General features: G+C 38.5%; 1 protein-coding gene and 1 pseudogene across 3 annotated transcripts in view; both read left to right on the top strand.

The window, feature by feature from the left end:
• The window catches only part of PDZD8 (PDZ domain containing 8), a 92,470-nt gene that overhangs the window by 19,079 nt on the left and 47,061 nt on the right, over positions 1-26,330 (top strand). Inside the window, exon 2 of one of the 2 annotated variants that reach the window (XM_082407251.1) lies at positions 15,073-15,198. The exons of the other annotated variant lie outside the window; for it this stretch is intronic. Within the exon in view, the coding sequence (XP_082263377.1) occupies positions 15,073-15,198 (126 nt within the window). The remainder of the gene's footprint in view (positions 1-15,072; positions 15,199-26,330) is intronic. 2 annotated transcript variants of the gene reach the window in all.
• LOC309635696 (gamma-aminobutyric acid receptor subunit alpha-5 pseudogene) lies at positions 2,458-8,007 on the top strand (annotated as a pseudogene). The gene has a single exon. The product of its transcript is annotated as a gamma-aminobutyric acid receptor subunit alpha-5 pseudogene (transcript).

Here is a 26,330-nt window from a genome sequence, read left to right as displayed (position 1 = left end):
ACGGTGTATGGATGAGCAGGTGGGAGAAGTTTCTTTGTAACAATATTTGTTATCCTTGTTTGTTTTAGTTTCATTACCACTTAGGAGTACTTTTTTCTCCCTAGGAGTACAGAAATTAAAATCATTTTCCCAAGTATGAACTTTGTCAGCCTAGTGCACACCAAGGAATTCCATAAATAGAACAATTCTGCATGGGTTTCTCCTTAAGTCAGTTTCTTAATATATTCAGTTTAATATAAGCCTTAGTTAAAAAGCTTAATGACACGGAGGTTTAAAGGTGATACCTAAGGTAGGAAAGCGCACTGGCTATTATTAACTTGTTTCCTTGCACTTGCAAGTTTATATCCTCACAAAGGACAACTAGTATAGTGACTGAAGTCATGGCCATAGGAAATCTGAAGTCCAAGGAAGACAAACAGCTATAACCTTGAACATCATACGTGGCGAATGCTGAGTCCTGATATGGTTCCTTGTGGAAGGGAAGAAGTTTGCTGTCTGACATGTCTCTAGGAGACCAGGCTTCAAATAAATAAATAGAAAGTTTGATAGGAAATATTTCCAGAGCACTTCACTGTGCCAGATGCTTTATGTGAACTTTCTCGTCTAATCCTTACAGTAACCCTAACATAGGTGCTAATTATTATCCTACTTTTACAGATGAAGAGACTGAGGCTCTCAAAGTTGAAATAGCTTGCCCAGGGTCTCAAAGCTAATAAGTATTGGACCTAAAATTCAAAACCAAGCCCTAACTAAAACCTGTGTCCTTAACACTGCTTTAAACTACCATGTCACAAAGAAGCTGAGAAGTGAGGGATGCTAAGTGCTTTACATTATTTCATGTAATTCTTATAACAGCACTGTGAGGTTGGTGTAATTATTATCCTCCTTCTGCATATGAGGAAACTGAGGCTTAAAGGCAAGAGTTTGCTCAGGGTCATATTGCTACGAAGCAGCAGAATGGGATCCCAAGCCAAGCTGTCTGGCTACAGAGTCTGCTCTTACCACAGTTCTGTACTACCTGCCATATATGTTTCCTCTCCTCAGGCAACTCCCTATTTAGTTGGGAGCAGTGGGAGGTGTGGGAGAACTACAGAGAGACAGACATGTAAATGGGGTGATTAGTGGCATAACAGAAGTGTGTATAAAGTGCTTTTAGAACACAGATGGGGAACCAATGACCAGATGGTGGGGGGTAGCGGTGCTGGTTAGAGAGGAGGTAACTCTGAAGGAGAACTTGAATAGTGATAAGGAGCTTACCATGTGAGGCTAGTTATGGGATCAGAGTGATTAGCAGGCAGACACATCTCTCAGGAGAAAATGTGGCTGTGTTAACCTTGCTAAGTGTGGAGGGGCTTGCTGTATGAATTGTCTTTTTAATGTAATATCAGTTGAATTGTCTACGTAAAATAGATTTGAAATTTAGGTTCATGGTTTACGAATATAGAAAATTAAGAATGTTTCGAACTGTTTGTACTTTGTTTTCTTTCTAGTTACATGTAGTTTTGTATTAGTGTGCCATACTTGGCATAATAATGTGCACCATACAAGTTATGGCTAATAGAGGTTTGTGATGATATTTAAATGCAGCAGAAGAACTCATTATTTAAAGGACCACCGAGGTGCCTCTGAAGAACGTTAATGAAGGCACATTCTGAAACGATCACCACTGATTTATCTAGTTTATATATTTGGTTTAGGAGATTTGGGAGCACACTTACGTTTCCTAGTTCCTAATGTGAGAGAGTCAAGACTGTCAGACTGAAAGGCAAAAACCACACAGAATTCCCAATTGCCTAATTTATATCTACTTGCTCTACTCTCTTCCTTAGGCAGGATGTAGTGCCGCTTGTATTCCTGATCCTGAAATAAGACAGTAGTCTCTGAGTGCCTGACTTTGATTGGTCTCTCTAGAATACAGTAAACATATTTGTTGAAGGGATGAGATGACATTTGAGCTGATTGTTAAGGGATAGTGTAGCTTTAGACATAGGAAGATGGGATGGAAGTTCAGTGTAGGTAGGAGAAATAGCAAAGGAACAGAATCAGGACACTGTATGATATCTTTAGGGATTCAGTAAGGAAGCCAGTTTGATGAGACTCAAGCACAAAGGAAGAAAACCAGGATTTGTGTACCTGTTACATGCTGGGAATTCTACGAGGTGCTTCACATGTATGAACTCCCTAAATCTTTGTAATAATCCTGTGAGGTAGCGTTTTATTAAAGAAAATAAAAGACACAGACTTTTGTTCTCGGTTAAGGAAATAGTCTTTTGGCGGAGGGGTCTGCAGCAGGGCAGAGCGTGGCCTCGGTTGCGGTTGCGGAGCGGAGCCGCAGGGCGGCGGCGGGAGCGCTGGGGGGCACCAGAGCCTTTCGGCCCGGGAGGACTGGGGAAGTTCGCGCTGGCGGGATGGGGCGGTGACTCCGCACTGGCCTTCCGCTCCTGCCAGCTGGTTGAGAGCAGGCGGAGGAGGAGGAGGGGAGGAGGAGGAGGATGCACCCTCGCCAACGGCTTGCCTTCCTGGGCCGGCGCGCAGGCACCTTGCAGAACAAGGAGTAGCTTGCGGACTTCGAACGCGTGGCAAATATTTCAGAAAGCTTCAAGATCAAGGTGGAGAAAGGAACAGTTATTCTTCCAAATTCATCTGCTTCAGCGATTATTCTTATTGGGAATGGACAGTGGAATGTTCTCTTGCTTTATCATGATCAAAAACCGCCTTCTGTTTTGTATTTCCATGAACTTAGCCAGTCACTTTGGCTTTTCACAAATGCCAACCAGTTCTGTAAAAGATGAAACCAATGACAACATCAAAATATTCACCAGGGTCTTGGATGGGCTCCTGGATGGCTACAACAGACTGAGGCCTGGGCTCGGAGAGCGTATCACTCAGGTGAGAACGGACATCTACGTCACCAGCTTCGGCCCGGTGTCTGACACGGAAATGGAATGCACCATAGACATGTTTTTCTGACAAAGCTGGAAAGACGAAAGGCTTCGGTTTGAAGGTCTCATGCAGCGCCGCCTCTCAACAACCTCCTTGCCAGCAAAATCTGGACTCCAGACACCTTCTTCCACAATGGGAAGAAGTCCATCACCCACAACATGACCACGCCCAACCAGCTGCTGTGGCTGGAGGATGATGCCACCCTGCTGTACACCATGTGCTTGACCATCTCGGCAGAGTGCCCAGTGCAACTTGAAGACTTCCCGATGGATGCCCATGCCTGCCCTCTGAAATTTGGCAGCTATGCATATCCTAATTCCACAGTTGTCTATGTCTGGACCAACGGCACAACCAAGTCGGTGGTGGTGGCAGAAGATGGCTCCAGGCTGAACCAGTACCACCTGATGGGGCAGACAGTGGGCACAGAGAAGAACATCAGCACCAGCAAAGGTGAATACACAATCATGACGGCTCATTTCCATCTGAAGAGGAAGATCAGGTACTTTGTCATCCAGACCTATCTCCCCTGCATAATGACTGTGATCTTGTCGCAAGTGTCCTTTTGGCTGAACCGAGAATCATTCCCAGCCAGGACAGTGTTTGGGTTGACCACGGTGCTGACCATGACAACCCTCAGCATCAGTGCCCGGAACTCTCTGCCCAAAGTGGCTTATGCGACGGCCGTGGACTGGTTCATAGCCGTGTGCTATGCTTTTGTGTTCTCTGCGCTGATCGAGTTTGCCACTGTCAACTATTTCACAAAGAGAGGCTGGGCCTGGGATGGCAAAAAAGCCTTGGAAGCAGCCAAGATCAAGAAAAAGGAGTGTGAACTTACACTAAATAAATCAACAAATGCTTATACTACTGGGAAGATGACCTACCCCCAAAACATCGCAAAGGAGCAGGCCCCTCCCTGCAGGGACCTCAAATGCCTCTTCAGCCTCAGTAAAACCTGAAGACAAGACTTCTGAAAACAAAAAGACTTACAACAGCATCAGCAAGATCGACAAAATGTCCCGAATTATATTCCCAGTCCTGTTTGGCACTTTCAACCTAGTTTACTGGGCAACATATTTGAATAGGGAGCCAGTGATTAAAGGGGCTACCTCTCCAAAATGAGCTGCCATGCTCCCAAACTCCAAGACAGCCATATGTTCAGTGACGGGCACCAAGGAGAGGTTGAGCTTGGAGACCTCCCTTATTTGGGCACTATCTTTCAGGAAATTTTTGCATGTTTAATAATATGTACAAATAATATTGCCTTGATGTTTCTATATATAATGTCAGATGTTTCAAAGATGTCACATTGATAAATCAAGCCACTTTCTAGAAAAACAGGAGACAATGGCTCTGACACTCAGATGCTCAGTATCTTACATTGATAGTTTACAAACAAGTATATTTTTAACTGTTCCAAGTGTTACCTAACAATATTTTTTATACTTTGAATGTCATTTCATACAAATTTTCCCAGCAAATAAATATTTTAGGAAATACTCAATGATTATTACTTCACCAACTCTCACAAGAAACAAATTTCACAAAGAGCACATTTTTCATTGAAAAAGAAACTGTGGGCATTTATGTACAAAACTAATTACCTTTGATAATTCTTACTGTTCTGAAATTAAAAGTGCTGCATGATCTTATGTTAAGAAGTAGAATAAACAAATATTTATGCAGACATTTAATAACAGAAATATATGGTATGTTAGATTAACAGATACAATGTTTCCCCAAGGAAAAATTTAACTGCTTAAAAAATATTTTTTGGGGGGGGTGGGAATGAAACTTACTTCTCTCCCTCCGACTCCCCCCACTAACTGAACAATGACCAAGAAAGAAAAGATCTTAAAACAAAAAGTAGTGTGATGACAGTCTTGGCATTTGGCCTGAGCATCCACTGTCTGGAACACTGACCATACCTCACTGCAGCCAGTGTGTAGTGCTCCAGTGGTGAGAAATTGTAAATGAGTTATTTTCCATTTTATTTCATGATTGACTTATTGCTCTGTTAGGTTTTGTATATGAACCTTAAATGTTCATTAAAAAATAAAAAATAAAAATAAATAAATACAGGAAAATAGTCTTTTTTAAGAAGAGGAAACACAATTTTAGAAGTCATAAAATTCTAAGTAATCGTTGAAAACCTGAACCAAGCCAGTGGGGAACACAGAAGAAAAGTAGAAGACATATTTTAGCAATATGAAGTTGGGGAAGTGGAGGTGGAACTGGTTGGTTGTGAGAAAGGGGGAAGTAAAAGGTAACTTCAGGTTTCTTAGAGTCTATGAAATCAGTGGTGCCAGTAAAACAGGAGAGGAGGAGCAAGTTGGAAGAAAAGGTGTTCCGTTTACTTTTAAGCATAAATATATGGAATTTGTAGAAGCAGTGAGAGCAAATGATGTTGCTAAGGAAAATATAGAAGAGAAAGGAAACAGGAGGAGAGAACCCAAGTTGTTTTAGTATACACAACAAACTTCTTCTAATTCTCCATTATGGGAAATTTCAAACTTACTCAAAAGTTAAGAATTCAGTGAACCCCCATTATATGTAGCCAGACAATCATTAACTTGTGGCCACTTATGATCATCTGTATCTTCCCACGCTCCCCTCCCTTGATTATTCTGAAACAAATCTCTAGGAGTTGGGACCATAATCTATGTTTGTTTGTATGATTCTAAATTTTGTGTTCTTTTTTTTTTTATTTATTTTTTGGCTGTGTTGGGTCTTCGCTTCTGTGCAAGGGCTTTCCCCAGTTGCGGCAAGCGGGGGCCACTCTTCATCGAGGTGCGTGGGCCTCTCACTGTTGCGGCCTCTCCCGTTGCGGAGCACAGGCTCCAGACGCACAGGCTCCAGACGCACAGGCTCAGCAGCTGTGGCTCACGGGCCCAGCCGCTCCGCAGCATGTGGGATCTTCCCAGACAGGGCCCGAACCCGTGTCGCCTGCACTGGCAGGCAGACTCTCAACCACTGTGCCACCAGGGAAGCCCTAAATTTTGTGTTCTTTATACAACACCTTCCCTCCTTGACGAAGCCTCATCCAACCTCTACCTGAATATTTTTAGAGATAGAAGGCATGCAGTGCATTGAGACAGTTGTGTCCTTTTTGACTGGCTCTAATTGTTAGAAAGTTTTCCCTTTTATTGAGTTGAAAACTAGCAGATTTATTATTTTGGCAAGGACACAAGAACCCATGCTGAAGTTAAGAGTAGATTTAGACTGCAGAATATTTTTATATTGGGTTTGTAGTAAACCCTTTTTCTCTAAAGATCACAGTGTTTGCAAACGGTTTTACTGCTGCCATGTGATGGAGATGTCACCAGCTGGCATTCAGGGTGCTTATAGAACAGTCTTGAAGAAACATCTTGGAGCAAAAACATATTTTAGATGTTAAAAAAGAGTATCTCAGATCCACATATGAGAAGAAGGCTTGGCGTCTCTTGTAGGTGTAAAATTTTAAATATGTATTTTAAAAATGTTATCAGAGTAACACATATTTTTAAATTAAACATGTTTTTTCTTTTAAACTTTTACTGAAGTGTAACTCACTGCTTAAAAAGTACACTAACTGTAAAAATTTAGTTCAATGAATTTTTACAAAATGAACAAAACAGCATTCAGAACAAGGAATAGAATTATTACCAGCAACCAGAAAGTCCCTCATATGCTACGCTACCTTCCCTGCTCTGCCTAAGAGTAACTACTATCCTGACTTGTTACCACCATTGCTCTGGGTGCAGGGCAGGGAGGTGCCTGTTTCTTAACTGTACATAAATTGAGCCATAGTGTTTACACTCATCGTTTTTCTAACTTCTTTGACTCAACAGTATGTTTGTGAGATTAATTCATGTTATTGTGTATTGATGTAGTTTGTTTATTATATTTGCTGTGGCGTCTTCCACATGTACCTCAATTTATCCCTTCTATTGTTGATGGACAGTTGGATATTGCTGTTATGAATATTCTTATACATGTTTTTTGGTGAACATTTATGCATATTTCTATTGGATATCTAGGATTGCTGGGTCATAGGTTAAGCATCTATCCCTGTGTAGCAGATAATTGCCACACAGTTTTCAAAGTAGTTACGGCACACTAGCAGTTTCACATCATTTTCAACATTTGATATTGTCTGTCTTTTCATTTGCGTTAATGTACATAATTTAAAAATCAAATATAACAGAAGGACTTAGAATTAAAATCAACAATTACTTCCCTAAACCCTCTACTTTCCTCGCCTAGGTCACACTCTTCAGAAGCAACCATAAGTACTATTTCTATTTTTAACAACTTTTAAGAGGCAGTGATTAATAACACAGGTTTTGAAGCCAGGCTGCTTAGATTCTTTTCTTGGCTTCACTACTTATTAACTGTGTAACCTTGAACAAGTTATTTAACCTGTGTCTCAATTTCCTCATCTACAAAATGGAGATTAATTATAGTACCTATCTCATAGAATTGTGAGAATTAATAAATATAATGACTTTTATTATGTGGTAAGTACTCAGTAAATGTTAGCTATAGTAATTAATTATGATGTTACCTATATTTTGCTCAACAAAGTCATACAGCTGTCTTGATTCAGCGACTTTAGATATTTTCTATTGATTGACTTCCTGCTAAGATAGATGAAGATTTAGCTAAGTGATATCCTCTCTCACCTTCCCTTCTGTCTTTTCCCAATCTAGTTATGTCACTATTTTCAATTCATTCATTGAACTACATCCTTATTTATATATAATAACATTTATGTTCTGTTCAGACTTAAATCTTCCTTGATTGAAATATTTATGTTATTGTTACGTCTATACAATTTTTTTATTGCAGAGCTGCCTAATATGCAAGTTTATGCTTCCTTTTCTATATTCCAGTTTCAAAATCTTTATGCCATTAAAGCACTATGTTCCTAGAGTCAAGTTTGAATTCTTTTTTATTCTCTTACCAAGTTGCCTTAACCAAATCTTCAAGCTTTAATTGAAAAAATGAACCTCTTCCTTCTCATGTCTTCTGCCTCTTCTATTCATTCTCTATTTCCTGGAGATCTCCTTCTTGGAGTTTTCATCACCTTCCCCAAATTGGACTTCTCTCTTGCTTTGCCAGACCTCTGTCATCTGGGTTTAGGACATCATTGCCTTCTTGACTTGGAGCCATTATTTTCTGGATCACTTTCTTCTTTCTTGCTTTAGGCCCTCATTTTGCTGGCATGTATCTTCATATAACTTTTTAATAAAGTATGCAGTCCTGCAGCAAGGCTCTTTGTACTCTCTGAACCTGTTGTGTGAAATGGGGAAATGATTTGCAACCGTGCCTCACCATGTTATTGTGAGTGAGGATCAAGCACAGTAATATATGTGAAACCATGACCATCCTTGTCAGATAACTTCAGACCAGGTTTAGAGCATGTATTCCAGCAGGTCGGTAGTCAAATCAGCCTCAGGAACTATAGACGAGGCTCCAGAGTTATATTTGAGTTCTTTTATGGACAAATTGTGTCCCCCAAAATGTTGAAGCCCTAACCCTCAGTGTAACTGTATTTGAGGTTATAAGACCTTTAAGGAGGTAATTTAAGTTAAATGAGGTCATAAGGATGGAGCTCTAATCCAATAGGACTGGTGTCCTTAAAAGAAAAGGAAGAGATACCAGGAGTATGCGTGCAGAGAAAAAAGTCGTGAGAGGATACAGCAAGAAGGTGTCTGTCTGTAAGCAAGGAGAGAGGTTTTACCAGAAACCAGCCCTCTTGGCACCTTGATCTTAGACTTCCACTGTGAGAAAATAAGTTTCTGTTTTTTAAGCCACCCAGTCTGTGATATTCTGTTGTGGCAGTGCTAGGAAACTAATATAGGTTCCAGTTTTGGCTCCAGTGTATAGTGTTTGTGAGACCTCTAGGACTGCTTCCTAATGTACAGTGTGCTAATGCCTGGTTTGGGGGGATTAAGTGAGCAAATAAATGCTTTATACAGTCAGTACCTGGTATGGTAGCCATTCAACAAATCTGTGTTTTTCGTAAGCCTTAAAAGGGGCTTTAAGTTATTTTAATGGAGCTGTGTCATTTATGGTTTTGTTTCTTTAATCAGATAATTCTAACTAAACATTTACATACCAAAGCAATGACAAGAGCAATTATCTCTGGGTAACTGGGTTAAGTTTTTTTTAAAGTAGCTTTATTGAGATATAATTCATACTCCATATAATTCACCTATTTAAACCTACAATTCAGTGGTTTTTAGTACATTCACAGATATATTACAACTATCACCACAGTCATTTTAGAACATTTTTATCACCTCAAAAACAAAACCCCATACCCTCAACCTATCATCCTCCTAGCCCACCTACCACCCCCAACCCTAAGCAACCACTGATTACTTTCTGTCTCTGTAGATTTCTCTATTCTGGATTTTCATAAGAATGAAATCACATAATTTGTGGCTTTGGGGCTTACTAGCTACCTACCTCTATTTGAATATTTTTTCTGCTCTTCTCTCTCTTCTCCCCTCCCCTCCTGCTGGCACTCCCTTTATGTGTATGTTAGTATACTTAATGGTATCATTTCTCTAAGGCTCAGTTTATTTTTCTTCATTTTTTTTCCTCTGTTCTTTGGCTTACATAACCTCTGTTGCTCTGTCTTTGAATTCACTACTTTTTTTTTCTTCTGACAATTCATATCTACTATTCAGAACCCTTTTGGTGAACTTCAAAATTGCATTGTACTTTTTTTTTAAATTTTATTTATTTTTTGGCCGCTTTGGGTCTTTGTTGCTGCACGCGGGCTTTCTCTGGTTGCGGTGAGCGGGGGCTACTCTTCGTTGTGGTGCACAGACTCCTCATTGCGGTGGCTTCTCCTGTTGCAGAGCACGGGCTCTAGGTGTGCAGGCTTCAGTAGTTGTGGTGCACGGGCCTAGTTGCTCCGTGGCATGTGGGATCTTCCCAGATCAGGGATTGAACCTGTGTCCCCTGTGTTGGCAGGTGGATTCTTAACCACTGCGCCCCAAGGAAGTCCCTATTGTATTTTTCAACTCCAGAATTTCCACTTGTTTTTTTAAAAAATTATTCTTATATCTATTGATATTATATATTTGATGTGACATTGTCATAATACCTCCCTTTACTTCTTTAATCATGCTTTAAAAAATTTTTTGTGAACGTATTTGTAAGGGCTATTTTGAAGTCTTTTTCTGTTAAGTCCAATACCTGGTCACTTTAACTGGCAGTTTGTGTTGACTGCTTTCTTTCTGCTTTATGGATCATGCTTTCCTGTTTCTTTATATGCCTCATAAGTTTTGTTGGAAACCAAATATTTTAGATAATATATTGTAGTAACTCTGGATACTGGTCCCCCTCTCCCCGGATTTATTATTTATTTATTTGTGTTTTAGTGATTTGCCTGGATTATTTTAGTGGAGTGTTAAGTCTCTGACATTGTGCCTTTTGTTTTCAACAATGCCCTGGGACATTGTTCTACACACAAATCCAATCAAAGTGTGGGAAGAGTTTAGGAGCTGTTTTATGTCCTGCCTTTCCCTCTCCTTCTCCCTCAGCAAAATCTTTGAGCCAGGGCTCTGGAGCTAGGGTTGGGGACAATGGCAAGCTTCTCTGTGAGTGAAACCCCCACTCTAGCTGTTGGACACTAGATGGAGGTGGGATGAGGGGTGGTAGCAGCCTGAGGTTCTCTTGGCTTGCCTCTCTTGGCATAGAAGCACTGTTTCATGAGCCAGGGCAAGGACAATCAAGGCCTCAGTATTCTTAGTGTGCTGTGCCCAAGGTAGAGTCTCTCTTTCTCAAGTGGGAACTCGGTCAAAGAAAGGAGCTCCCAACTTCTTGACCATTCTTTCCCGGAACTTAGCCTAGTAATAGGTGGTCGAGGACCAGATGAGAAACACTGATGCCCTGCTCTTAACCAGGAAGAAAGCCCTCTGACAGGGTGCTGGGGAAGTGAGGCAGCCTGTGTTCTTCGCTTCAGCAGTCCAGACTGGAATCGCTTCCCTGCTGAGCAATCTTGGCTCTAACACCACAGACTCTCACCTTTCTTACCATATTTCTATAGGTTTTCTTGAATGGAAATTTCTTTGTTTGCCCTTAGGACCATTTCCAGAGGCTTTAATATTTGTTTTAATAATTTCACCAGCTTCACTGGGAGCAGGTCAATGGAGTGTCTCATGCTGTCATTATAAAAGTCCATCTTCCCAGGTTGGTTTTTAAAGTTTTCTACAAGAGGAAGTACAGATAGCTTGTAAAAGAAGGTTTGAGTGAGGGGAAAAGAAAGGGAACTTGAGTGAGAAAACAATGACATTTTTAAGTTGATAGGTTCACAGGAGATATAGGCTAATGAAGGAAGGATTCTGTGGTATGATGGGAAGATAAAAGGAAGGGATAGAAGTAGCCTACTTCATTGTTTGAATTCCTTTATGAGTTTGGGCTATTTAAAGACTTGGACTAAAAGTTTTGAAAACCAAGTGTTCTTTGTGAATGTTTGGTTTCTGTTTAGTAGCTTGAACAAATAGCTTTTGTTTTGTTTTATTGATGTATAGTTGATTTACAATGTTGTGTTAATTACTGCTGTACAGCAGAGTGACTCAGTTATACGCATAGACATTCTTTTCCATTATGGTTTATCACAGGATATTGAATATAGTTCCCTGTGCTATACAGTAAGACCTTGTTGTTTATCCATTCTATATATAAAAACTTACATCTGCTAACCCCAACCTCCAACTCCATACCTCCCCCAACCCTCTCCCCCTTGACAACCACCAGTCTGTTCTCTCTGTCCGTGGTTCTGTTTCTGTTTCATAGATAGGTTCATTTGTGTCATATTTTAGATTCCACATATAAGTTATATCATATGGTATCTGTCTTTCTGACTTACTTCAGTTAGTATGATAATTTCTAGTTGCATCCATGTTGCTGCAAATGGCATTATTTTGTTCTTTTTTATGGCTGAGTAGTAGTCCATTATATATATTTAGCACATCTTCTTTATCCATTCATCTGTCAATGGACATTTAGGTTGTTTCCATGTCTTGGCTGTTGTGAATAGTGCTACTGTGAACATAAGGGTGCATGTATTTTTTTGAATTATAGTTTTGTCTGGATATATGCCCAGGAGTGGGATTGCTGGATCATATGGTAATTCTATTTTTAGTTTTCTGAGGAACCTCCATACTGTTTCCCACAGTGGCTGCACCAACTTATATTCCCATCAACAGGGTAGGAGGGTTCCCTTTTCTCCACAGCCTCCCCAGCATTTGTTACTTGTAGACTTTTTAATGATGGTTATTCTGACCAGTGTGAGGTGGTACCTAATTGTAATTTTGATTTGCATTTCTCTAATAATTAGCAGTGTTGAGCATCCTTTCATATGCCTATTGGCCATCTGTATTTCTTCTTTGGAGAAATGTCTCTTTAGAACTTTTGCCCATTTTTCGATTGGGTTGTTTTTGTTGTTGTTGAGTTGTATGAGCTGTTTGTAAATTTTGGAAATTAAGCCCTTGTCGGTCGCATCATTTGCAAATGTTTTCTTCCATTCTATAGGTTGTCTTTTTGTTTTGTTTATGGTTTCCTTTGCTGTGCAAAAAAGCTTGTAAGTTTGGTTAGGTCCCATTTGTTTATTTTCATTTTTATTTCTATTGCCTTGGAAGACTGACCTATGAAAACATTGGTACGATTTATGTCGGAGAATGTTTTGCCTATGTTCTCTTCTAGGAGTTTTATGGTCTCATGTCTTATGTTTAAGTCTTTAAGCCATTTTGAGTTTATTTTTGTGTATGGTGAGAGGATGTTGAACAAGTAGCTCTATCCCACTGTTTAGTGTGTTATTTTAAAATGGAATACATTTTTTCTGATTTTAGTTTATTTTTGTGCATAAATCCTTTTAGCAAACCCCCTAGAAGCATTAATAAACCCAAATTAGACTTTTTTTTTTTTTAATTTTTTATTTATTTATTTATATTTATTTTTGGCTGTGTTGGGTCTTCGTTTCTGTGCGAGGGCTTTCTCCAGCTGTGGCAAGCGGGGGCCACTCCTCATCGTGGTGCGCGGGCCTCTCACTGTTGCGGCCTCTCCTGTTGCGGAGCACAGGCTCCAGACGCGCAGGCTCAGTAGTTGTGGCTCACGGGCTTAGTTGCTCCACAGCATGTGGGATCCTCCCAGACCAGGGCTCGAACCCGTGTCCCCTGCATTGGCAGGCAGATTCTTAACCACTGCACCACCAGGGAAGCCCCCAAATTAGACTTTACTACTTATCACATTGAAGTCACACACCTGTGAGAAATTTTTTAATCAAATTTTAGGGCTATACTTGACAAGAAAAGTTGATTCATAGAGCAGCTGTGATTTAGCAAACTTGGATTATTATATTCAAAGTTGCTAGTGTATGTAGTGCTTTTTGTGATTTTTTTTTAATAGAGTGACAGTTATATGTTCTTCAGGAGCCATAAGGCTTGTTTATTAAAAACACTCAGCTACAACATCGTATTAACATGATAAATGTAGTTTCCTTTTTTCCTCTCAAAAATTTGGTGCCAGTCTGTCTGAATCAAATGATTTCAATGGAAATTAGGAAACTAAAGGGGCTTTCTGTTTTCCATCTGTTTCCAGAAGCAAGAGAAAAGCACTGAGCATGGTCTGTATACCTCCTTATCTTTCCCTAAGAATTTTTTCTTTAATCCTGTTCATTGGGAAACCGTAAAATAGTATTTCTCCCTCTATCAGTATCTTTCAGTATAAATTGTTGTGGGCTATTCATATTTTCTAAATGTTTGTTTCATTTTTTATGTTGGATTTTTATAAATCAGATCAATACATACTTCAGTCCTGATAGTGTGTGTGAGGGGTAAAGATAATTGTGAAACCAGGTCACATTTGAGATTTCAAGGCATAAGTGCCCAGCAATTTAAATGACTGCAAGATAAAGAAGAGTGAAAGCAGTGCATGTGGTCTGCTGTGATGTAGGACCTAAAGCTGATTATAGAAAGTGTTTAGGGTTTGGGTAGGCTTTGAGGAATAGGGAAAACCTCCAGTTGGTACAAAAGGCTTGAAAGCAGGAATATGCATGGCATCTTCTGGGTACATGAGGTGACTACACTTCCTAGATTGGAAGGTTTCTAATAAGGAAAAATACCATTGGAAAGATTAATTGTGGTAGACCTTGAATATGAAACCAAGAACTTTTGACTATCTTTTATACTGTGTGTGGTTAGTGAGAAGGCATTAAAGCTTTTGAGCAGACAAATGTCATGTCTAGTGACAGCGTGTAGGGTTAGTTGAAAACTATAGGCCCTCAAGCCCAATTTTCTCATTTTCTTTGTCCTTTGCTTTAATGGAGGAGTATGAATTATGTTTCAAATTAAAGTTTTTAAAGCTTACAGTTTATAACTCACCACAAGCTTCTACATAAAACCCAAGAGTATTAACAGTGAGCACATAAAGACCTGAATAATTCATAGGTAACTGAAGTGTTACGTAGTCAACTAGTCAAACTAGCTTGAATTCTGGTTATGCCACTCACTGTGTAATGTTGAACAAATTCTTTAACCTTTCTAACCCTCACTCTTTTCATCTGGAGAGGGAAGCTAATCATATTGCCCACTCAGGATTTTGAGCATTGAATAAGATATAAAGCATGTAAAGCTCTTAGCACACTGCCTGGCAAATAGTAAACATCTCTGATAAATACCTTTGCTGCTGTTAATTGTTGTTGTTGTTATTATTATTATTTATCATTATCTAGTACTAATTGCTATCCAATTTTATTGTTTCCATGGAACATTGCATTCTGAATTTTGATCTTTTACTGTAGGAACACTCTTCCCATCGGGTCCAGAAAGAATCTCTCTCCTGTCCCACCCAAGTTTCAGGGCCCACTGGTGGCTTCTAGATTTTCTTTTCCTTTGTTCTAGGTGTCTTGCCTTGTCAATGAGGGCATGCCAAAAAACCAGGAAGTCTGGGTGCCACCAAGAAGGCACTATTTGCTGCCAGTTATGGGGGAGTGTGGTAAGCTCTGGTTTTATAGGGCACATGCAGTATTAGATGTTTGTTCTGTGTTGTTTTCCTACAGGTAGGTTTTGTTATTACGCTTTAAAGTGTGGTGTTTATTATTCAGAAATTTAGACTTATCTTTACTTTTGTCAGGTTTAAGCCGTTTTTCCCATTCCAAACCTTGCAAGGATTCGAAGAAGATGATGAAGAGCATATCCATATACAACAATGGGCACTTACTGAAGGCCGCCTTAAAGTTACATTGTTAGAATGTAGCAGGTATGTTCTTTGTTTTGTCATTACTACATTATAGGAAAGAAAGTACACTGAAAATGTACTTGAGCAGTATTTGTGTTTATTCCCCACTGTGTTAATTTATATTGTATTATCTGTAAATTCTTTAATTGTAAATTTCATAAAAGTAGTCCTTTCCAACTTATAAAAAATACAAACTATATTTTAGAAAGCATTCTAATGGTGGGGGTGATCATTTATCCTGCAGTAATTTCCAAACTTTTTCGATACCTAATGCTCTGTTGGCATATTTCTTACTACCTATTAGAAAGCTGTTCATAGCATAACAGTTTTGAGAACTGTTTTTGATAATTGGAAATACCCTGGAAAGTTGCAAAACCAGACTTGTAAACTCCTGTGATTCTTAAAATTTTAGAGCTGGAGGGGAATCTCAGAAATAATCTTGCCCAGCCTCTTTATTTTTCCAGCCCCATAGTCTAAGCTGTGTTCATACTTTGCTTGAACTACTTACTACATTAGCCTCCTTACTTATCTCCTAACACTGGTTACCATTATGACAACCAGAATGAGCTTTTCAAAATGCATATCTGATCATCACTTTCCTACTTAAAATTCTCTAATGGCTTCCCCATTCCTCTTAGAATATAGACCCAAATCTTTTTCATGGCTTGCATGCCCCTCTTTACCTCTCTAGTTTCTTTCTCCACCCAGCCCCTCACTCACAGTGCTTCAGCCACATAGGCCTTCCTAAGAGAAGAGGTTGGCAAACTTTTTCTCTAAAGGGCCAGATAGTAAATATTTTAGGCTTTGTGATTCACATGGTTTCTGTTGCAACTACTCAACTCTGCCTTGTAGTGTGAAAGCAGTCATAGATAGACAACAGGTAAATGAATGGGCATGGCATGGCTGTGTGCCCATAGCACTTTATTATATGAATTTTATAATTTTTGTGTGTCATAAAGTTCTTTTGATTTGTTTTTTTCAGCCATTTAAAAATGTGAAAACCATTGGTAGCCCACAGGCCGTATAAAAACAAGCAGTGGACTGGATTTGGCCCATGGACCATAGTTTGCCATTCCCTGCCTTAGATATTTTAACGTACCAAGCTCCTGTGTTGACTCTCCACTATTTTCCTGGCTGAAGGCCCTACCCCATCTTCTGTTCCTTGAGACTAGCGTTTCTTGCTTCACCTTAAAAGCTGCCTCCTTACTGTGTCTCCTGATCATTCCAACTACAAATATACTATCCTTATGCTACATTTCTGTGACCACTTATTTGATGCTTAATCACTCTATTTTTATTTTCAGCCCATAATAAAAAATAAGTGCTTGAGTCCAGAGGTTTTATTTTATACCAGATATATCTGTATCCTTGCTAATAGGTTAATTTTGAGTATACTAATAATATGCTAAATATTTTTTTAAGTCTTGGAGTGAATCAATATTGTGTACGATTATGTCAGAAAGTCTAGTTTAAAGGGAATTCTTTTATCAAAGAAAGACTGAATATGCTGTAAATTTTGTAAAAGGGACTGCAATGTACAGTAAAATGATATATACAATAAAAATACGGCTCTACATAAGTCTGAATTTGAAGTAGCTAAGCCAATACGCTATGGTAAGCATAAGTATTAAATATCTAATTATAATTTGGGCTTGTCATATTATCATTTGGAAGGATGTTTTTCAAGTGGCCTGTGTCTGAGGAAATTTTGGACTGATACTTTCTTTCAGTGAATTTTCTTATAGATTCACAGGCATCAAAATCATACCATTGGATTACCTTTTCCAAAATAATCATAGCAACTTCTAAACATTTGAAAGGCAGCTTTGTACAAAATTTCTTGACTCTCCTGTTGTTAATTCCTACCTACCTATTCACCTGCCCATCCCCAAACTTGCAAAGATAGCCTTGAAGAAGATTGATTGATTGATTCATTGAACAGATATTTAATGCAGTATATATGATGTGTAATAGGTACTGTGCTAGGAACTTTAAAAAACTAGTTCTTTTGTCTTGGTGTTGCTGATGGGATTATGGATTAATTATATGTCTGTTGTTTGCGGCTTTTTAACCACTAGCTATTGTTGTCTCCTTTGCTCACCATTCTCTTGCTTTATTTGAGATACTGCTCACGTAAATCCTTGGGTCAGCCTTGAACCCAAGACTGCATGAAGGCATTGAGAGAGTGTAGTCAGGCATTATTTAGGTCATGTTGAATTGAGATAAATAATACAAAGAAAAACATTACAATTTGTGAAGTATATGTATCCTATTTTATTTTAATAAGGAACTTTTAAATAAACTTGTAATGAATCTCTGAAAGAATATACAAGAAACCAATAAAAATTTTTATGGGGAAAAGGTTGAGGGAACTGGGTTAATGATGATGGACAGGGGTGAAGGTGAGAGCCAGACTTTTCACTATAACCTTTTTTATACTGCTTGATTTTTGTGACTGTATCACCTTGTCAAAAAATTTAAAAATAAAGACCAGTATTTCTGGAGAGTTGAAGGAGAAAGCATGGACAGTAGTTCATGTTCTTATGTTAGTCCTTGTAGGCCAGCACCTTTCCCCATGTGACAGCTTAATCTTGGGAACAAGCACACTATCTCAATAGTGTTTTAGTCACTATCTTTATAAACCCAACCATGTAAAGTTACTTAGTGTTGTGGTGCTATGTGTTAGTCACACAGTTTAAGGATTACCTAAAATTGTTAATGAAAGAGAGAATAAATTACTAATTACTATTTTCAACTCATTCCTGCTTTTTTATTCTTCTCATATTCTTATTAAAATCTTTCTTACATTGTCGTTTTTCTTCTGAACATTTTTGTTAGTAGAAAAAAAAGAACTCTCAATTCATATAGATTACAAGTTTGTAAGATTCAAACTAAAGAGGAGATACTACTGTAATCTAAGTATTTTCATGCTTTTGAATATAAATTCATCTTGTGGGGTTTATTGTAATCTCTAAAACAGAAAGAAAGTGACACTCTAGAGAAAATGGAAGAACAAATAACAGTGCCCCCTTTTTTGGAGGAAGGACAAAAAAATGCTTATCATTTATTTCAATGTTGGAAATTTAAGGCTTAAGTCCTCTTGAGTTTTGTTTTTTTTTTTTTTTTTTATGGCTGTGTTGGGTCTTCGTTTCTGTGCGAGGGCTTTCTCTAGTTGCGGCAAGTGGGGGCCACTCTTCATCGCGGTGCGCGGGCCTCTCACTATTGCGTCCTCTCTTGTTGCGAAGCACAGGCTCCAGACGCGCAGGCTCAGTAATTGTGGCTCACGGGCCCAGTTGCTCCGCGGCATGTGGGATCTTCCCAGACCAGGGCTCGAACCTGTGTCCCCTGCATTGGCAGGCAGATTCTCAACCACTGCGCCACCAGGGAAGCCCCTCTTGAGATATTTTTACCGTGACAACTTCACTTAGTGATATGAGAAGATTTGAAACAAATAGAGGAAAGTTTTAGAATGATCAAATTTTTAAGAGCACATAAACCAATTAAGATTAGAACATTTCCGTAGACCACTTGTATGTATATAACGTTGTTTTGAATTAGCTTACTGTCACCAGTTGAAGTTTCTTGAGTTCTTAACCTTTAGGCATACATATTCACATTTCTCCTGCTTGAGCGAGCACTATTTAAACATGTCCAGGTTGTTATAATGTCATAGGGATCACTTAGTGTTGTTATAGTTTTAGCTTAATATTCTTATAAATGTTTATTTTTTAAGCTTTTTATTTTTTTAATAGATCTTTATTAGAGTATAATTGCTTCACAGTACTGTTAGTTTCTCTTGTACACCAGAGTGAATTAGCCATATGCATACATGTGTCCCCATATCCTCTCCCTCTTGAGCCTCCCTCCCATCCTCCCTATCCCACTCCTCTAGGTCATTGCAGAGCACCGAGCTGATCTCCCTGTGCTATGCTGCTGCTTCCCACTAGCTAACTATTTTACATTCAGTAGTGTATATATGTCGATGCTACTCTCACTTTGCCCCAGCTTCCCCCTCCCACCCTGTGTCCTCAGGTCCATTCTCTATGTCTACATCTTTCTTCCTGCCCTGCAACTAGGTTCATCAGTACCTTTTTTTTTTTTTAGATTCCATATATATGTGTTAGCATACGGTATTAGTTTTTCTCTTTCTGACTTACTTCACTCTGTATGACAGACTCTGGGTCCATCCACCTCACTACAAATCACTCAATTTTGTTTCTTTTGATGGCTAATATTCCATTGTATATATTTGCCACATCTTCTTTATCCATTCATCTGTCAATGGACACTTAGGTTGCTTCCATGTCCTGGCTATTGTAAATAGTGCTGCAATGAACATTGTGGTACATGACTCTTTTTGAATTATGGTTTTCTCAGGGTATATACCCAGTAGTGGGATTGCTGGGTCATATGGTAGTTCTATTTTTAGTTTTTTAAGGAACCTTCATACTGTTTTCCATAGTGGTTGTATCAATTTACATCCCCACCAACAGTGCAGGAGGGTTCCCTTTTCACCACACCCTCTCCAGCATTTATTGTTTCTAGATTTTTTGATAATGGCCATTCTGACCAGAGCGAGGTGATACCTCATTGTAGTTCTGATTTGCATTTCTCTAATAATTAGTGATGTTGAGCAGCTTTTCATGTGCCTCTTGGCCATCTGTATGTCTTCCTTAGTGAAATGTCTATTTAGGTCTTCTGCCCATTTTTTAATTGGATTGTTTGTTTTTTTGATATTGAGCTCCATAAGCTGTTTGTATATTTTAGAGATTAATCCTTTGTGTGTTGTTTCATTTGCAAATATTTTCTCCCATTCTGAGGGCTGTCTTTTTGTCTTGTTTATGGTTTTCCTTGCTGTGCAAAAGCTTTTAAGTTTAATTAAGTCCCATTTGTTTATTTTTGTTTTTATTTCCTTTACTCTGAAAGGTGGGTCAAAAAAGATCTTGCTGTATTTTATGTCAAAGTGTGTTTTTCCTATGTTTTCCTCTAAGAATTTTATAGAGTCTAGTCTTTCATTTAGGTCTTTAATCCATTTGGAGTTTATTTTTGTGTATGGTGTTAGGTAGTGTTCTAATTTCATTCTTTCACATGTAGCTGTTCAGTTTTCCCAGCACCACATATGGAAGAGGCTGTCTTTTCTCCACTGTATGCTCTTGCCTCCTTTGTCATAAATTAGGTGACCATATGTGCATGGGTTTATCTCTGGGCATTCTGTCCTCTACCATTGATCTATATTTCTGTTTTGGTGCCAGTACCATACTGTCTTGATTACTGTAGCTTTGTGGTATAGTTTGAAGTCAGGGAGCCTGATTCCTCCAACTCCATTTTTCTTTCTCAAGATTGCTTTGGCTATTCGGGGTCTTCTGTGTTTCCATATGAATTGTAAAATTTTTTGTTCTAATTCTGTGAAGAATGCCATTGGTAGTTTGATAGGGATTGCACTGAATCTGTAGATTGCTTTGGGTAGTATAGTCATTTTCACAATATTGATTCTTCCAATCCAAGAACATGGTATATTTCTCCATCTGTTTGTATCATCTTTGATTTCTTTCATCAGTGTTTTATAGTTTTCTGAGTACAAGTCTTTCACCTCCTTAGGCAGGTTTATTCCTAGGTATTTTATTCTTTTTGTTGCGATGGTAAATGGGATTGTTTCCTTAACTTCTCTTTCTGATTTTTCGTTGCTTCGTGTATAGGAATGCCAGAGATTCTGTGCATTAATTTTGTATCCTGCAACCTTACCAAATCCATTGGTTAGTTCTAGTAGTTTTCTGGTAGCATTTTTAGGATTTTCTACGTATAGTATCGTGTCATCTGCAAACAGTAACAGTTTTACTTCTTTTCCAATTTGGATTCCTTTTATTTATTTTTCTTCTCTGATTGCCGTGACTTCCAAAACTATGTTGAATAAGAGTGGCAAGAGTGGACATCCTTGTCTTGTTCCTGATCTTAGTGGACATGCTTTCAGTTTTTCACCATTGAGTATGATGATTGCTGTGGGTTTGTCATATATGGCCTTTATTATGTTGAGGTAGTTTCCCTCTATGCCCATTTTCTGGAGAGTTTTTATCATAAATTGGTGTTGTTGGATTCTGTTAGCTAGTATTTTGTTCAGGATTTTTGCATCTATGTTCATCAGTGATATTGGTCTATAATTTTCTTTTTTTGTGATGTCTTTTTCTGGTTTTGGTATCAGTGCGATGGTGGCTTCATAGAATGAATTTGGGAGTGTTTCTCCCTCTGCAATTTTTTGGAAGAGTTTGAGAAGGATGGGTGTTAGCTCTTCTCTAAATGTTTGATAGAATTCGTCTGTGAGGCCATCTGATCCTGGACTTTTGTTTGTTGGAAGATTTTTAATCACGGTTTCGATTTTATTACTTGTGATAGGTCTGTTTATATTTCCTAATTCTTCCTGGTTCAGTCTTGGAAAATTGTATGTTTCCAAGAATTTGTCCATTTCTTTGTTGTTGTCTATTTTATTGGCATATAGTTGTTTGTAGTAGTCTCTTATAATCCTTTGTATTTCTTCAGTTTCAGTTGTGATTTCTCCTTTTTCATTTCTAATGTTACTGATTTGCGTCCTCTCCCTTTTTTTCTTGATGGGTCTGGCTAAGGGTTTATCAATTTTGTTTATCTTCTCGAACCAGCTTTTAGTTTTGTTGATCTTTGCTATTGTTTCCTTCATTTCTTTTTCATTTATTTCTGATCTGATCTTTATGATTTCTTTCCTTCTACTGACTTTGGGTTTTCTTTGTTCTTCTTTCTCTGTTGTTTTAAGTGTAGGGTTAGAGTGTTTATTTGAGATTTTTCTTGTTTCTTGAGGTGAGATTGAATTGCTATAAACTTCCCTCTTAGAACTGCTTTTGCCGCGTCCCATAGGTTTTGGGTTGTTGTGTTTTTGTTGTCATTTGTTTCTATGTATTTTTTAATTTCTTTTCTGATTTTTTCAGTGGTCTTTTGGTTAGTAGTGCACTGTTTAGCCTCCATGCATTTGTGTTTTTTACAGTTTTTTTCCTGTAATTGATTTCCAGTCTCATAGCATTGTGGTCAGAAAAGATGCTTGATACGATTTCAATTTTCTGAGGCTTGATTTGTTACCCAAGATGTGATCTATCCTGGAGAATGTTCCATGTGCACTTGAGAAGAAAATGTGTTCTGCCACTTTTGGGTGGAATGTTCTGTAAATATCAATTAAATCTAATCTGTTGTATCATTTAAAGCTTGTGTTTCCTTATTTATTTTCTGTTTGGATGATCTGTCCATTGGTTTAAGTGGGGTGTTAATGCCCCCATATTACTGTATTACTGTCAATTTCTCCTTTCATGGTTGTTAGCATTTGCCTTATGTATCGAGGTGCTCCTGTGTTGGGTGCATAAACACTTATAATTGTTATATCTTCTTCTTGGATTGATCCTTTCATCATTATGTAGTGTCACTCCTTATCTCCTATAACAGTCTTTATTTTAAAGTCTATTTTATCTGATATGAGTATTGCTACTCCAGCTTTCTTTTGATTTCTATTTGCATGGAATATCTTTTTCCATCCCTTCACTTTCAGTCTATATGTGTCCCTAGGTCTGAAGTGTGTCGCTTGTAGACAGCATATACATGGGTCTTGTTTTTGTATCCATTCAGCCAGTCTGTCTTTTGGTTGGGACATTTAATCCATTTACATTCAAGGTTATTATCGATATGTATGTTCCTACTGCCATTTTCTTAATTGTTTTGGGTTTGTTTTTGTGGGTCTTTTTCTTCCCTTGTGTTTCTCACCTAGAGAAGTTTCTTTAGCATTTGTTGTAAAGCTGGTTTGGTGGTGCTGAATTCTCTTAGCTTTTGCTTGTCTGAAAAGCTTTTGATTTCTCCGTCGAATCTGAATGAGATTCTTGCTGGGTAATCTTCGTTATAGGTTTTTCTCTTTCATCACCTTAAGTATATCCTGCCACTCCCTTCTGGCCTGCATAGTTTCTGCTGAAAAATCAGCTGATAACCTTATGGAGATTCCTTTGTATGTTATTTTTTGTTTTTCCCTTGCTGCTTTTAATATTTTTTCTTTGAATTTAAATTTTGTTAGTTTGATTAACATGTGTCTTGGTGTGTTTCTCATAGGGTTTATCCTGTATGGGACTCTCTATGCTTCCGGGACTTGGGTGACTATTTCCTTCCCCATGTTAAGGAAGTTTTCGACTATAATCTCTTCAAATATTTTCTCAGACCCTTTCTTTTTCTCTTCTTCTCCTGGGACCCCTATAATTCGAATGTTGGTGCATTTAGTATTATCCCAGAGGTCTCTGAGATTGTCTTCAATTCTTTTCATTCTTTTTTCTTTATTCTACTCTGTGGCAGTTATTTCCACCATTTTGTCTTCCAGCTCACTTATTCGTTCTTCTGCCTCAGTTATTCTGTTATTGATTCCTTCTAGTGTATTTTTCATTTCAGTTATTGTGTTCATCTCTGTTTGTTCTTTAGTTCTTCTAGATCTTTGTTAAACATTTCTTGTATTTTCTCAGTCTGAGCCTCCATTCTGTCTCTGAGATTCTGGATCATCTTTACTATCATTACTCTGAATTCTTTTTCAGGTAGATCACCTATTTCCTCTTCATTTATTTGGTCTTATAGGTTTTTACCTTGCTCCTTCATCTGTGACAAATTTTTTTGCTCTCTTTTTTTTTTTTATGAGTGGGATTGTGTTCCTGTCTTACTAGTTGTTTGGCCTGAGGCTTCCAACACTGGAGTTTGTAGGCTGTTGGGTAGAGCTAGGTCTTGGTGCTGAGATGATGACCTCAGTGAGACCTCACTCCGATGAATATTCCCTGGGGTCTGAGGGTCTCTGTTAGTCCAGTGGTTCGGACTCGGAGCTCCCACTGCAGAAGCTTCAGCCTGACCCCTGGCTCATGAACCAAGATCCCACAAGACGCGAGGGGCAGCCAAAAAAAACAGAACAATAACAAAGTAAAAAATAAAATTAGACTAGGAAACTAACAGATATGTTAGAAAGAATATAAAAATAAAAATATAGATGAACCAACAACCAGAAGGTACAACAGTACCACAATAGTAAAAAAGAGGAGGAGGGGAAAGGAAAAAAGGATTGGGGGGAGGGCTTAGCTATGGAGGGTGGGGCCTAAGCAAGGGTGAGGTTTGGGCAGTGGGTGGGGCCTATGCTTAGGACCCACAGGGCTGGAAAAGGCCCTGGAGGCTGTGGGGGGTGGGGCTTAGGCTCAACAGAACAGAAGGGGCCCAGGCGTGCCCCCCTCCCCTGGTCTCAGAGGGCGGGGGACCTCACCTGGGAGCCCAGCAGGCTTCCTGGGCTCGAGTGGGCAGGGCAAACGCCCTCCTCTCCTGCTCCTCCTGGAGGGCCCCTCCCACCTGCCTCTCCTGATCTCCCTGGCCTCAGGGGGGCTGATCCTGTCTGACCTCCACTTCTCTTACTCCTCAGTCCCCCCACATCCTACCAGTTCACTTGGGGGTTCCTCCCATCTCCTTGGGTGTCAGGGTCCCCCACCAGTGGCCGGCAGGTGCCCTAGTTGTGGGGAGACTCTAACTCAGCATCTTCCCACACCACCATCTTGACTCCGCCCACTATAAGCTTTTTAGAGCTTGCCCTTGAGTCAAGTAAAAAGAATGTAACTTTAATAATTTTTTCCCAAAATCTATAAAATGGAACATCATATTCATCATCCACAGACAGCGATGGCTCTGTTCAAGGACTTCTTTCTTTTTATTTTTTAAACTTTATTTTGAAATAATAAAATGTTTCTGTGTGAGGATTTTTTCTTTTTTAACTTTCTTTTGAAGTAATCTCAGACTTACAGAAGTCTGTGTGAAGATTTATCAAACTTAGCTGTTGTAAGGCTTTGAGAGTGAATTTTGCCAATGAGAAAACAAGTTAGAAGTATTCATAGAAAACTGCTTACTGAAAATACTGGAGTTGTACAGCTGGAAGCTTTATGCTTTAGAAGGCAACATGAAGTGGAAATAATACTGGCTTTTGAGTTAGAAAGTGCTGTGTTCACATCCTAGCTATGTGCTCTTACTGTTATATGTTCTCAGGGAAGTTACACATCTGTAAAAATGGACAAGGGTGCTACCTTGCTGATAATTGTGATCAGAGGTAGGTAAATAAACCACAGTTGCCTACCACATAGTAAGGCTTCAGTAGATACGGCTTCTATTATTATTCCTTAATATAATCATTATCTTGTTTATCAAGAAGAAAACAAATCTTTAAACAAAACTGTTCTTTTTTGCATATTTGGTTATGAGAACTGGAATTTGAATTTTATTAATTTGAAAGGGTCTCACACTATAAAGTTCTTTTCTAATTATATGAAATAACAGTTTTGAATTTCCAAAATAAAGCTTGAGAATGGAAACACAGTTTTGTTCTATTTACCAAAAAGCAAAGTCATTCTGAATAGTTGCTTTTTTTTTTCGCATTGACTAAGGCTAGATTTTAACCACAGAAGAACTCAGTTGCTGTATTTGTAGTATTGTTATTAGACTAAATTATTTCACATTAGCATTACAATCATATTAAGATTATTATTTTTAAATTTATAATTTATAGTCCATCTTCTAAAAGGATTTTAGGTATTTTGCAAAGAAAATAATATACCTATGTGCAGTTAAATAGAAAATAAATTAGATCAAAAACAACCATGTAGAGAAGAGAAGATCAGTTTTCTGGTAGCAAAGGAAACTTGATGGAGTTCCTAGTTTTTATTTCTTGATAAACTGTGCATGTTTTTCAGGGGAAAAGAAATTCTGACCTCAAATTCTAGGAGGGATTTGTCCCCTACATCTTTGTGTAAAAGACATTGAACAATGTAATGGGTCTCTTTTCCCTTCTCTTCTCTTCTCTTCTCTCTTTCCTTTTCCTGGTTTTAGCAGCCAGTTATATTTTTTAAAAAACAAACTTAAGATTATAGTCAGTGAAGGCAAAGCGTATAAAGTTCTGTTGTGTGAGAGTTCTGTACTCTAGAGCAGTATATTTAGGATAGTCTGTCCTAATTATAGATAGAAGTTCTAATTAAGGTCAGTTCTTCACTGAGTCACACTTACACTGTTCTAAAGCCTCTATTTTCTCAGCACCTTTTAGAGTGTTGTTTTACTGGGTTCCAAAAATACATCATTTTTAAAATTTTTAAATGTTA

The sequence above is a fragment of the Balaenoptera borealis genome, assembly GCF_965194805.1.
Source record: "Balaenoptera borealis genome assembly, chromosome: 10".
Lineage (NCBI taxonomy): Eukaryota > Metazoa > Chordata > Mammalia > Artiodactyla > Balaenopteridae > Balaenoptera > Balaenoptera borealis.
This window is presented reverse-complemented; position numbering and strand designations above follow the sequence as displayed.